The 15,358-nt window shown below is 42.3% G+C and overlaps 1 protein-coding gene across 1 annotated transcript in view; it reads right to left on the bottom strand.

Annotated features, from left to right (window-relative positions):
• The window catches only part of DOCK3 (dedicator of cytokinesis 3), a 176,289-nt gene that overhangs the window by 117,021 nt on the left and 43,910 nt on the right, over window positions 1-15,358 (bottom strand). Inside the window, exons 13-14 of the mRNA XM_032239081.1 lie at window positions 7,293-7,381; window positions 843-968 (exon numbers count right to left, since the gene is read on the bottom strand). Of these exons, the coding sequence (XP_032094972.1) occupies window positions 843-968; window positions 7,293-7,381 (215 nt within the window). The remainder of the gene's footprint in view (window positions 1-842; window positions 969-7,292; window positions 7,382-15,358) is intronic.

Raw genomic sequence — 15,358 nt, 5'->3', positions numbered from 1 at the left:
ACTGTCTTTTGTATTAATTAAAAATACTCCTTGTACTAAAATTCAATAGTGACAGAGAACTAAAAAAGCTCTTGGAAGTACAAGTACCTTTTTTAACCTCTTATAATTATAATTGTAATATTTTTTGATACTGTAATTGATTTCTTGAAGTACTAAAAGAAGATGAAAGTCAAATGTTTCAATAAGGAAGAATCAAAACAATGGAAATGTTTGTTTGCTGAAAGCTGATACATGATCAAAGTGCTTTTAAAACCATTTTCATTCTGAAAGCAGTATCCCATACAGCATTAAAAACTGCTACTTCAATGTTGATATTATTTAGGGCCCACAAAAGGGATTTCATGAGTAACATAATCCTTACTAATACAATGTTTCTTACACTAATGCATAACTGTGGCTTAAAACCAAGACAGGCATGTGGAGAACTAGTTAGAAGACCCATACATTGTATATATGCATTCATTTCTAATTTAAGACTGATTTCTAAAACATGCTCATATCATCTAAAGTAACATTTAGAAAGAAAAAAAGTGCTGCATTAAAACCATCTATAAAAATTCATCCCCAGACTTAAAACCTAAGCAGAATAGCAACCATTATCAAATTATAATTGGACTTATAACTCTATGCACATTATAAGGAGGGGTTTCATGGGGAAAAAAACTAAAAAGGACATTCTTGTATAAGCTTTAATTGTGTCCAGTTATTTTTAGTAGAATATTATTATTTACAATTAAATCACTCAGCTACATCTTTTATTTAATATATATTTTATAGTACTATTTACAATGATAAAGACGAGCATTCAGTAAGTACTATAAATGAAACTTTCATTCACTTACCAGGCACGATCACATCTGGGAATCCTATTTTTCTTGTAATAGACACCCCTCTGTTAAAGATAATAGGATATTCTCTTCGAATTTGTTCCATTTCTCCACGGACAATTTGAAGAGAAATTATAAGTCCTGAAAAAACAGAGCAAAATTAGATTCTTACAATTCAACAAATAAAAATACAATGTAGCAGAATGATGTTAAAGACAACATAATACTATCAGAGAATAGGAATTATTATATTTTTAAGGTCTGAGCAGCAAAAAAATAATATAGGAGATTATCCTCTTCAACACAGTGGAAAAAGCAGCACAAAACACTGCTAGATGTGTATTTGTTCAGAGGAGAGGGGCAACTCCTGCAAATGGTAATGCCAAGTGATAGGATACAAAGAGACTATCCTACACCATTTTATCAAGTGGAAAGATCTTTCTTTGTCCTTGTCAGAAGCACCTTCAAATTGTAGACATAATATTCAACACTGAGCAAATAAGATAGGTCATCAAAATATAATATGTGTAAAAAGTATATAAAATAAATAGGATTAGAACTAAATGATTTTTGCCCAGTATTGGCCACTTCCCACAAGCGGAAAAATTAGTAGGAAAATTGGTATACAGCTATCCAGATCTTGAACCAAGAAAGGTTTAAGTAAAAGCTAGCACCCTGAATTGTACTCAAAAACCAAGTGGTAACCAACACAGTTCTCAAAAGAACAGGAGGAGGAGGAGGAGGAGGAGGAGGAGGAGGAGGAGGAGGAGGAGGAGGACGACGATAGAAACAGAAGGCTTTATTTTAGCAGCTCAAGACTGCAAACTACATGAAGGCAAAATTCAATATGTTACCACAACAGCAAATGCCGCCTCTGTAATGAGAAAGATATAGTCGACCATTTGATCAGTGGGTGCAAAATTTCACAAACTGACTACCTACAACTCCATGACCGAATTGCTAAGATCATTCACTGAAAATTGTGCCAGAAGTTTGGATTTGAGTACAGCAAAAACCACTGGGAACATCAGATTCAGAAGGTTTTAGAGAATGAGAAAGTAAAGATCTTGTGGGACTTCAGAATTCAGACTGACAGGCACTTGGCCCACAACACACCTGACATAACAATAGTTGAAAAGAAAAAAGTATGGTTCATTGACATTGCAGTACCTGGAGATGCACGAATTGAAGATAAACAGCAAGAAAAAATCACAAAGTACCAGGACTTGCCCCAAAGGCTGTGAATCTCACCCAAGATTAACCACCACCACCACCACCACCACTAATAATAATAATAATAATAATAATAATAACAACAACAACAACAACAACAACTCCACCGTTGCCAGTCCCAAGCCTGGATGAGAAAGGAGGAGGGTTGGGGTCAGGTTGGCAACCTGGCCCCATAAAAAAAAAACGCCAACCCATACAATATGGTGAAAGAAACAAAAAATTTATACCGCATCGGTCATCGCGCGGGTTAACAAGGGCCGTGGCGGATATTGGGGTCCCTGGACATCCGTCAGCAAGTGAGCTACAAGTGGACCAGCCAACAAAATGACAAAAATATAGTGCAGATGAGAACCGTGCCATAATGGCCTGTTACTACAACTCAGAGCCAGAAAAAAGAGGTTATTTAAAGCGAATGTATGAATTATGGAAACAACAATATCCAGATTCAAATGTTAGTGAACAACGACTAGCAGACCAAAGGCGATTTATTATACGGAATAAAGTGTTTAGTGAAGTTGAACTTGAGGAAATTCAGGCAAATTGCAAAACCAAAAAAACAATATCACAAGCAGAAATAACTGATATTCAAGACACAACTAAAGACATTATAGTAGAACTCCCAGAAGAAGCTCTCGGGAAGGAAATAACACCATCACCACTAGAACCAGTTATCACTGAACCAACTGATGAACTAACTCAAAAACAAAAAGAATTGAGGGATAAGATCATGGAGCATTTTCTGCTTAATGAGGAAAGGCAACGTTTACCATCACTAAAAACTGTGCCTAAGAAAATTTTGGCCCCTATCATGAAAATGGTTAATGCAGTGTTTTCAACAATTGAATCGGGATCCATCTTGGAAACAAACCAGTTAATGTACAGAGCAGCTGTAATAGTCACTAATGAACTAGGCATTAAAATCAAAGTGCCTAGTCACACAACAGAAAAAGGAGCAAAGCCAAAGTGGAAAATCCGATTAGAACAAAAAGTCAAAAAATTAAGGGCAGATGCTAGTAACTTAAAGAACATGCATGAGCAACGGCTTAAAAACAACAAAATCATAGATCGGCTAATCAGAAGATATAGATTGGATACAAGAAACATCAATGAAGCTGTAGAGATTGCAAAACAGCAGATAACAGCAACAGCTAGAAAAATTGAAAGATATGAGGCACGAATCATCCAATATAAACAAAATCAGCAATTTCGATCAGACCAACGGCATTTTTATCAAAGTCTTAATGTGAATGGTGACACCAAAAGTGAAAAACCAGAAAAGCAGGCCACAGTTGAATTCTGGAAGGAATTGTGGGAAAATGCAAAGGACTACAATAAGGAAGCAAAGTGGATACATGACTTTGAGAAAAGCATTGGCAACAAACAAATGCAAGTATTAAAAATAACAACTGAGATGGTCAAAAATCGAGTAAAAAAGGTAAAGAATTGGACATCATCTGGAAAGGACCAATTACATGGTTTCTGGCTCAAATATCTGACCAGTTTACATGCAATATTGGCCAGGCAACTTAATCAAATTTTACAAAAGGGCCAAATTGATAAATGGTTGACAACTGGAAAAACATACTTGATTCAGAAAGATGCAACTAAAGGAACAACACCTGAAAACTACAGACCAATAACATGCTTGCCAACAACCTTCAAATTACTCACAGGCATTATTGCAGATAACATGATGGATTATTTGGAAACAAACAACATTTTGCCAGTAGAGCAAAAAGGGAACAAAAGAAGGAGCAGGGGCACAAAAGATCAGCTCCTAATTGATAAAATGATATTAGAAAATTGTAAGAACAGAAAAACAAACTTGAATATGGTCTGGATTGATTACAAAAAGGCATTTGACTCACTGCCACATAATTGGATCATAAAATGCTTAGAAACAACTGGCATTAGTAAAAATATTACATCCTTTACTGAAAAGGCAATGAAACAATGGAGAACTGAGTTGGCAGTAGGGAATGAGATCTACGGAATGGTTAATATCAAGCAAGGAATTTTCCAGGGTGATTCACTTTCACCTCTTCTCTTCATCATCGCAATGATCCCACTATCAGTAATCTTTAAAAAAAATGAAATTAGGCTACCAAACAGCTGAAGAAGCTGAAAAAATTTCGCATTTACTATATATGGATGATTTGAAACTCTATGGAAAGTCAGAAATAGAAATCCAATCATTGACAAATACAGTCCGAGTATTCAGCACCGATATTTCAATGCAGTTTGGCATGGAAAAATGCGCCACTGTATCCATAAAAAGGGGCAAAATCACTGCATGTGAGGGAATTGAAATGCCCAATGGCCAACTAATTAAATGCAACGAAAATGAAGCCTACAAATACTTAGGCATTCTGCAGTTGGATAACATCAAGCATGGAGAAGTAAAAACTATTGTCAGGCGAGAGTACACCAACAGAGTTAGGAAAATTTTGAAATCTAAATTGAATTGTGAAAATACAATCAAGGCCATAAATACCTGGGCAATACCAGTTATAAGATACACAGCTGGTATAGGTAACTGGACACAAGCTGATTTGGACATTTTGGACCGAAAAACCAGGAAACTAATGACAATGCACTACAGTTTACATCCACGTGGTGATACTGATAGACTATACCTGCCCCGAAAATCAGGTGGCAGATGATTATTACAAGTGAAGCAAACAGTTGAATAAGAAAAACATGCACTGGCTGATTATTTAAAAGAAAGTCAAGAACATCTATTAATCGAAGTAAAGAACAAAAAACTACTGAAGGCCCAACAGATGAAACAAGAATACAGAAAAGATGTGATAAAATCAAGAATGGAGAGTTGGCAGAACAAAGCATTGTATGGCCAATTTCTGGAAAAAATAAAAGATAAAGTGGACAGTGAAAAAACTTGGTTATGGTTAACAGCAGGTACATTAAAGAAAGAAACAGAGTCACAAATCCTAGCTGCGCAAGAACAAGCTATCTGCACAAATGCCATTAAGGCCAAAATCGAAAAATCCTCTGATGATGCCAAATGCAGACTGTGCAAAGAAGCTGATGAAACTGTTGATCACATACTCAGCTGCTGTAAAAAAATTGCACGACTGATTATAAATTGTGGCACAATTCAGTAGCACAAATGATCCATTGGAATTTGTGCAAAAATTATAATATTAAAACAGCAACAAACTGGTGGGAACATCAGCCTGAAAAAGTCACCGAAAATCAGATGGTCAAGATCTTGTGGGATTTCCGTATACAAACGGACAAAATACTGGCGCAAAATACACCAGACATCACACTGGTTGAGAAAAATAAGGTCACAATCATAGACATCGCAATACCAGGTGATAGCAGGGTCATCGAGAAGGAACATGAAAAAATAGCAAAATCCCAGGACTTAAAAATCGAAATTCAATGATTATGGCACAAACCAGCAGTGGTAGTTCCAGTGGTAATCGGTACACTGGGTGCTATTACAAAAGCACTGGAATTACATTTAAAACAGTTAAAAATTGACAAAGTCACCCTCAGTCAAATGCAAAAAGCCGCACTGCTTGGATCTGCACGCATTATTACAAAAATACGTTACGACGTCCTAGGCCCCTGAGTCGGGCTCAACTAGTAATCAATGCCAAATCCGGCGAAACAACTGGCCGCTGTGATACAATTATATAATAATTCCTACTACCAGCGGTAAGGTAGGCCTCTTTCCTCTGCCCCATTCCTGATCCTCCTTCCTACCACCAACAGGAAGGTAGGTCTCTTTCCTCCCCCCCGCCATTCCTGATCCTCCTTCCTACCAGCAACAGGAAGGTAGATCTCTTTCTTTCCTCCCCCCCATTCCTGATCCTCTTTCCTACCACCAACAGGAAGGTAGGGGCTTTCCTCCCCCGCCCATTCCTGATCCTTCCTTCCTACCACCAACAGGAAGGTAGGCCTCTTTCCTCCCCCCGCATTCCTGATCCTCCTTCCTACCAGCAACAGGAAGGTAGGTCTCTTTCCTCCCTCCCCCCATTCCTGATCCTCTTTCCTACCATCAACAGGAAGGTAGGTCTCTCCCCCCCCATTCCTGATCCTCTTTCCTACCACCAACAGGAAGGTAGGTCTCTCCCCCCCCATTCCTGATCCTCTTTCCTACCACCAACAGGAAGGTAGGTCTCTCCACCCCCATTCCTGATCCTCTTTCCTACCACCAACAGGAAGATAGGGGTCTTTCCTCACCCCCCATTCCTGATCCTCCTTCCTACCACCAACAGGTCTCTACTATTCTCTACTATTATAATTAATAACAGAATTCTTGCCATTCTGCATCAGTTTCCTTACATGCACCTCTTATGTTAAGTATTGATTTGCTTCAAATCCATAATCTAAATATGTCCTAGGACAGTGATGGCTAACCTTTTTGGTGCCGAGGGTCCAAAGCGTGTGTGCGTGTGTGCATATGCAACCCCAAAATGCAATGAGTGCTCCCTCCACATGTGCTCCACATGCATGCACAAACTTCTCCTGTGCCTGTGCCCTGCCCCTCGCCCATTTTTGGCTTCCAGGTTGGTGCAGGAGGCCTTCCAGGCTCAAAATGGGGTGTTGGGTGCACACACGCAAAGCCCCAAAATGCGCCCCCTGTGCATGCACAGCAAAGACCTGAAGACTAGCTGGCTGGCTGAGGCATGCACACATGCACAGTGAAGCCGGGCTGAGGCGACGGCTGGCATGCCTGCAGAGAGGGATATGCCTGCCACCTGTGGCACAGGTGCCATAGGTTTGCCATCAAGGTCCCAGGAGAAATGATGAATTCTTTTCCCTCTCAAGGATGTTAGCAGCGCCCCCTGCAAACTTCCCACTCTCATCATTCTTTCTTGAACGCTATACTTTCTGTATTCCCCTCCTTGCCAGAAAAATATGCAAATATGTTTGGGAAAGGTGGAAGCAATCTGATAAGGAGGTACAGTGCATTGCTTCATCACTGATCATATAACATCAACTTGAAGCCAGAAATATAAATCTCAGGTAAGTGGAATATTTCATGTTTACTAACAATTAACAATGCTGAAGAGATTACTGGATTTTTTTTTTAAAAAGGCTTCTTGGTTCTGCAAAATCTCCAGACTCACATTTTTATACACAAGATAATTCTTTGAGGACTGTTCATGACCATAGGCTCTAAAATATGAACTATGAGGCAAGTATAATGTTTTAATTACTAAAAAAAATGTATCTTTAAAACAGCTAAAATATTACCATAATTTGAACTGGGTGCTGTATATTTGGTACTCGACTTGCGAATTATATTTTCATGGATCTGATGCCATTCATTCTCATTGTTGCACCTGAAAAGTAGAGTCAATGTTATTTGCCACTGTCAATTAAATTAAATATGCACATAATTACAGAGATGAAAACAAACTATTTACAACTGTAATGTGCAGCATTATAGAACAGAATCTTATATAATTCAGATTAAGTGAATGTCTTAAGGTGATGCATTGTAATAAGAAAAGTTTTGCTTTCTTTTAAAATTTCATTATTGTATATTTGAAATCCATTAGCAGCTTCTCGATATATTTCCATGCCTGATGTTATCTTTCTAATATATCTATTACATATATCTATGTAATCATACTATTTAAGAAAATTGTGTTCTTTATATATATTATTCTTCCTATTTGAGAACAAAACATGGTATCGGAGCTTAAAATGTATGGATCATTATGAAAGTTGAAATTATAAATAAATAAAGGAATAGTTAGTTATTCATTCAATTAATGATGACATTTGAAATAAAAAATTAAACTACTATATAAGGAACTTATATACACAGAGACAGACATACAGCATGTGTGCGTGTGTTATGTTATTGTAGCATGTTTGAGTCTATAGGATAAAAGATTGGAGTTCTCAACCTTCCTTTCAATCAAATCTTTATGGGAACAACATTCTGGAGGGTGGTTGCTGTGACAGAAAAGGCTCTCCTTTGCAGTTCCATCAGATGGTATTCCTTTGTAAATGAAATCTGAAGCATGCCTCTTCTGCCAGACCCAATGGCAGACCGACATCTCACTTAAGAAATAAAGCTGAAATATCCACCTCCACCTCTCATCTGCCATGGTTTAAAAATCTATTTTTTCTTTCCCAGAACATGACAATTTCTTTACATCTAGCTCCATATCCTGCCTTCTGTGTGGTAGCACTTATTGCAATCATCTACCTTTTAGGGAGTGCTTTATATGGCATTCTTTCTGCAGCCATGGTATGTAAGAGAAACAGGGTGCCCACATGTTCTGTTAAATTAAAGAGTAAAAAAAATGAGACAAAATTAAATCTATAGTGTCATCTTCTGGAATTGAAGTCTGGGACTAGAAAAATCAGCCTATCCTTTCCTCTTTTTCAGAGGATCTTACAAAATAGAAATACAGGCAATCGACACTTAAGAACCACAAATGGCACAGGCAACTCTGCCACTAAACAATGACGTCATCATACAAGACAATAGGTGACCAGGACAGACTTACAGCCTCACTTCCACTATAACTGTTTAAAAAAATCATCTGCAGTTGAGGTGAGCTTTCACGTGACCAGGAATTTTACTGACAGTTTCTCCATTGACCCAAGCCAATTGTGAAGCAAACAAATGGCAATCACATGAACACACATGCTGTGACATTCACAGATACTCACCGGTTGCGAACACCCAAATCTTGATCATTTAACCATGGGGGTTATGCAACAGATGTTCAAGAATTGGACATAACATTATTTTTTCAGCACAGTTGTGATTGAATGGTTACTAAATAGGGCAGTTGTTAGGACTACTGTAAAATCTTGCTTTTTAAGCAAAATGTTTAAGCAGTCCCAAATAAATATTTAAAGGTAATGAAGATAAATATGCAGAGTTGTTCAAATTTCAGATAGTGACTTGAAAGTACCTCCCATAAAACAACAAACAGAAACACAGGATTACAGTCAGAATAGATGATGATGCTGGACTGTTCCTAAATTATAGAAACCAATTAATTTGAAAAATAGAAATACTAAGCTTGTAAATTCCACAGACAAAATATTTGTAAGTATACGCTATCAAAGTAAGTAAAAATTATTCCTGGCAACATTTTTAACTAAACTTGTTAAGTATTTTCTATTATATTCTGAGCCTGCTTGTTTCTATTTTTTAGTTTCTTAGAGATTTTCCTTTTATTAAAGGCAGAGAGCTATAATCCTTAATTTCCTTAGTTTCTTGATTATTTCCCCTCTCTAGAGAATTGCCTGCACTTCCCAAAATAACAAAAACTCCGCTAGCTGGATGGTAAGGTTGGGGGAAAAGGGAATGTATATTAAAAAGCCTTTTTCCCTCATGAAGATGCTGGGTATAATTTAATACCAACAAACCCAGTATGAATTATGTATGTAAAGTAAAACCTCCTTGGAAATGACTTTGAAATGCAGAATTCTTCTGCCTGATGAAAACTTCAAAGCTTGCATAATCTTTTGTACTACTCTGATTCATCCCAATAAGGGAAGTGGGCCTGTAAAAATATGATTGCTTTTAAAAATTACAATATCTCATGTTGAACATGGAACCATAGAAGCAAGTATTCTGGTCATATGAGCACAAGCAATACAGTGCAAAAATAACATATTTAGCAAAGTGGGAAAAAAATTAAAGCTAGATATTCATGGAGGTAGTGTGGAGAATGACAAAATAGGGCTGCAATATGATTACACAAAATTCTTCCCCTATATATTTGTATGTAATATCAGGAAACACCTATAATAGCGTGAGCTTTGCTTTGTGACCTGCCCAATGGAGTTTCATACAGAATTATTTTAAAATATGTAAGACAGGTATTTGTAATGGAATGTGGGAATGACCTAGGGGAACGAGGGGAAAAGAAATTTAGAAAGGATTCACCCTAATTTATTGGGTGATAAAAAGAGATAGTGGGAGAATTGTATTTTAAGACTTGGAAGAATCTGTTAATGTAGCCTTACAATAAATTAAAATTAGCTCATTCTGCTTGTTAAGTCATCTTGGGAGGCATTTTATTATTTTATTACTGCAACTTCAATATAAAACTTTTGAGGGAAAATGAAACTGAGTTTCTCAACTTGCGAAGTAGCTAATTCTTTTTCCTTCATGCCAGAAGACTTTGATATACAAACCGTTTTGACTATAATGAATTGTGGTATTTCAGAAGTATGCTACATAATACCTACATATAGGATAAGCTAGATATTAAATCCATAATCAAAGAACATCCCTAAATGTTTCTATGTTGATTTTATATCTAGTGATTAGTATGATAGAGTTTACACAATAACTATAAATTATAGTTTAATTAGTTTTTCTCTAAATGTTGCTTTCAAGACATAAGAAACAATAGATTGGTTAGAAACCCCCTAAACTCCTTTACAGAAATTCCATCCACTCACTGGTATAGGTATGTCGATGATACTTGGGTCAAGATTAAAACACAGGAATTGGAAGCTTTCACCAAACACATCAACTATGGATAGCTATATTAAGCTTACTCAGGAAGATTTTAAGGAAAGTAGTCTGGCCTTCCTGAACTGTGCAGTACACATTAAGGAAGCCTGGAAGCCTTAATATTGAAGTTTACAGAAAGGCCCCCCAGCCCCACCCCCAACACAGACCAGTATTTGCATTTTGATTCTCACATCCCATAGAGGCACAAAATCAACCGTTGACTTACCTGAACGGTCCTTCTATGTGTGCTGCGAGGGGAATCCAAGCATGGGTTAACTTTGTCCATTAGCCTAGAGACTGAGTTATGTAAATTGGTGACCACGCCTCCTCTGACTGGATGGGTCAGTTTTATACGAAGTCAGCAGTTTAATGATGTATAACAATAACAATAACAATGATGGCCATAGCCCAAACAGTACACAAACATGTCATAAACCAAGGTTACAAATTAGGTAAGTCAGTCATAGTCAGGTCACAAATCAATGAAGAGTCAGTCAATGTAAAAGTCACGACAACCCTGGCCAGCCGAAGCTGCGGGCGGGTTTGGATTCCCCTCGCAGCACACATAGAAGGACCATTCAGGTAAGTCAACGGTCGTTCTCCTGTGTGCTGCTTGGGGAATCCAAGCATGGGACATGCCAAAGCAATTAAAGTCCAGGGCGGGAGCTAGGTTGGCCAGGGTCCCCCGCGGGAGGGAGCACCTGTTGCAACACACGCCGCCCAAAGGAAGCCTCAGCCGAGGCATAGACGTCAACCTTGTAATGTCTGATGAACGGAGATGGCGAAGACCAGGTAGCTGCTCTACAGATTTCTTCCACTGAAGCTTGCATGGCCCAGGCCGCCGTGGTGGTCGCACTCCTGGTAGAATGAGGGGTGATGTGCCTGGGTACCTGTCGAGATTGTGAGTCATAAGCGAGAGCGATGCACGCCTTCAACCATCGACCTATCGTATGGGAAGAAACCTTCTGCCCCATGGATGATGGTTGAAAGGACACAAAAAGAGCTTCCGACCGCCGGAAAGATGCTGTGCGTTTCACATAATGACGAAGAACCCTGCGTACATCCAGGTGATGCCACTAGCGCTCCTGCGGATGAGAAGGGTTGGGACAAAAGTCCAGAAGGACGAGTTCCTGAGCCCTGTGGAACAGCGTGTTGACTTTTGGTAAGAAGGCCGGGTCCAAACGAAGAACAACTCTGTTGGGATGGAATATACAAAGGGCTGCCCGAACCGACAATGCCGCCAATTCGGAAACTCATCTGGCTGATGTAATAGCCACTAAGAACACGGTCTTAAGATTCAGTAGTCGAAGACTGATGGAAGAGATAGGTTCGAATGGAGAGCTCATAAGCGCCCTGAGTACTAACGACAAATCCCATGTATGAAAGCGGTGTACGGTTGGAGGCCGGATGTTGGCCGCCCCCTTCAGGAAAGCCTTGACTTGCGAATGCTGAGACAAGGAACGTCCCTGACCTCCCCCAATCACCATGGCAAGGGCCGTGACCTGCCTGCGAAGCGTATTGGGTGCCAAACCTTTGTTAAGTCCAGATTGCAGAAAGTCCAATACTCGGGGCACCAAATCTTGGAGAGGATCCGCCCCAGTTTGACGGCACCACCTGCAGAAGGCCTGCCAGGTAGCCTCGTAAATTCGAGTGGTGGAGGGACAACGGGCCACTTGAATTGTGTCAATGACCTGGCTGGAATAATGAAGGTCAGTCAGGATAGTCCGCTCACGTGCCACACGGCTAATTGTAGCAACTGGGGGTTCGGATGTACGAGGGCCCCCTGGTTGAGCCGGATCTGATCGTCCGGGATCCTCCATGGACGCGAGATCGACAGGTGCACCAGGTCGGCATACCAGGTTCACTGGGACCACATTGGAGTCACCAAGAGGACCTCTGCTCGTTCCGACAGAATCTTCTGGATGACCGCCGGAATCACTGGCAGAGGCGGGAAGGCGTAGAGAAGGCCCGCCGGCCACAGGCTGCGCAAGGCATCCACTCCCTCCGCCTGCTCAGCCAGTCCGCCTGGACGTTGGAGTCGCCCGAAATGTGTTCTGCCCGAAGGGACAACAGCCTGGGTTCTGCCCAGCGATGTAATTTCTCCGCCTCCATCATGAGGGCCCTGGAATGCATGCCCCCCCCCGGCGGTTGACATGTGCCTTGGAGGCCACATTGTCGGTCAAGATCAGAACGTGTTTGTGAGTCACAATGTCCTGGAATTCTTGCAGGGCTAGACAGATGGCCCGCAACTCTAGCCAATTGATGCTGTTGGACAGCTCCCGGTCCGACCACCGACCCTGAGCCACCCGATCCAGGGCATGGCCGCCCGATTCGAATAGGCTGGCATCCGTCGTAACCTGGATGCGGTCCAGCTCCTTAAACGGGCATCCCTTGAGGATCTTGGAAGACGCCCACCACTAAAGTGATCTGAGGGGCTTGGCCGGAAGGCAGACCTTGAGTTGTGAATGACTGGTGTGGGACCTCTGATAGGGAAGCAGGAACCATTGGAGTGGTCGTGCGTGAAACCTGGCCCAGGGAATGATGTCGATGCAGGAAATCATCTTTCCCAACAGTTGAAAGAGTAGGGCCAGGAGCATAAGTCGCAAGGCTGATACCTGAGATGCCAGCCGTTGGATGCTCTGTCGTCTCTCCAGGGACAGGAAGACTTTGCAGGTAGCGGAATTGATGACGGTCCCTAAGTGAAGCAGCGATATAGTTGGCTGCAGATGACTCTTGGGAAGATTCAGCACGAACCCGTGCCTCCACAGGGAGTCCATTGTTACTTGAAGATCCCACAGGGCCTGTTCCCGGGACGGTGACAAGACCAAGATGTCATCTAAATAACAATTCACTCTCACCGGAACGGAGCGAAGCGAGGCCGCCACCACCGCAAGGAGCTTGGTAAAGGTGCGGGGGGCCGACGAAAGGCCGAAAGGCAAGGCCCGGTATTGAAAGTGACGGCCCGCAAACTGGAAGTGTAGAAAGCGTCGATGTGCCGGGTGGATGGGCACATGGAGGTACGCCTCCTTGATGTCGACTGATGTCATCATGTCACCTTGGCGGATGGATGCCAGAATGCTTTTTAAAGACTGCATTTTGAATCTCTGATACTTGATGTACCAATTGAGTCTTTTCAGATCTAGAATGGCCCGCCATCCTCCTGAGTTTTTGGGCACCAAGAACAGAATGAAGTAAAACCCTTGACCTTCCTGCTCTATGGCATCGATGGAAATGAGATGATGTATTTCGGCATCCATGAGGCGCTGCTTGACTGAGCACCTGGGCACGGGCCCCCTGATGAAGCGTCTTGGGGGAATGGAGAGAAATTCCAGGGTGAGGCCCAGCTTCACCACCTGAAGGGCCCAGGCGTTGGACATGGTCTCCGCCCACTGATGAGCGAAGGCCAGAAGATGCCCACCCACTGGTTGTCCCCTTTGGGAGTCATCAGTACCTCCGAAAGGACCAGTTCCCCGAGCCACGAAAGGATCTCCTGTTGTGGGATTGTGTCTGGTGCTGTTGGCGCCCCCTATCTCTGCCCCCCCCACGGTCCTGGCCGTGGTCCTGCGACTGGTGAAAGCCCCTGTTGTATTGGGGAACGAAGGGGGCCGCTGCGTACCCAGAGTAGCCTCCCCGAAAAGACTGGCATCTGTTGTATGGCTGCTGCCGTCTGGTATTGCGCCCCCCCCCCGAGGAGGGGAGAACCTTGCGCTTGTCCCTGGTCTCTATGAGAATGGGGTCGAGAACTGATCCAAATAAGGCCCCGCCCTTGAAGGGCGTGGATGCCAGGCGCCATTTAGATTTAAGGTCGGCCTGCCAATGGCGGAGCCACAAGAGGCGACGAGAGGCCACATTGGACACTACAGCACGAGAAGCAAACTTGGCAGCATTGAGCGTGGCATCCGCTGAAAATTCTAAAGCAGCCATAATCTTAGTAACATCCTGGTGAAGGTGCACCTCGTCAGGGGCCAGCCTCCCCTGCAACTGCTTAAGCCAGAGCACAGAGGTCCTATTAAAGAACGATGCCGCAGTAGCAGCATGTAAGGCCCAGGCCACGGCCTGGTGGGTTTTACAAATAACCGTCTCAGCCTTACGGTCCTCAGCCTTCAGACCTTCAGAGATCTCAGACGGAATCAGGGCAGGGGAAGCTAGGGCTGCTACTGGCTGATCCACAGTTGGAAATTGCAAAATGGTCTCCAAGTCAGGGGTAGAAGTGTACAGCTTCCTGTCCCTGTTGCTAGGTGGGGTAACTGCAGTTGGCTGGTCCCATTGTTTTTGAATGAGATCCATAAAAAGCTTTGGGGAAGGAATCACCTCCTGCAATGAAACTGGTTCAGCAAAGAGGCGTTCAGTGGTGTCCAGGCCTACAGCAGAACTGTCTTTGGGAGCTACCTCTCCCATATGGGTAGTGGCCTTAGCTTTAAACAATAAGGAACAGCGTAGGCCTAAACAGACTAGAGGAATTGGGCTGATCAAAGACCAGGCCCTCATCATCAGAGAATTCCCTATCAATCAACTCCCCTTCCTCCACCAAGGCCGAATCCTCACTATAAATAGAGGGCAGGGGGGAAGATGGCCCTGCCTGCAAATCAGGAAGATCCACTTGTGGGGCTGGGAGAGATGGCCCACCCTGGGTGCTAGCCACCACCGGGGCCTGATTCCTACGAAGTAGCTCAGCATCCACTCCCCTGGATATAGCTGCAGATATCATTTGATAAAGGTCTGGGGATAGGCCCTGGTCATAGCCTTCCATAGGCCGTAGGCCTGCAGCAGTGGGAGTAAATGTTGCAGAAGGCCCAGCACGTGGCATAGAGTAGATCGGAAT

The sequence above is a fragment of the Thamnophis elegans genome, chromosome 2, assembly GCF_009769535.1.
Source record: "Thamnophis elegans isolate rThaEle1 chromosome 2, rThaEle1.pri, whole genome shotgun sequence".
In the NCBI taxonomy this organism is placed as follows: domain Eukaryota; kingdom Metazoa; phylum Chordata; class Lepidosauria; order Squamata; family Colubridae; genus Thamnophis; species Thamnophis elegans.
The sequence above is the reverse complement of the archived record's forward strand: the minus strand, read 5'-3'. Positions and strand labels throughout refer to the sequence as shown.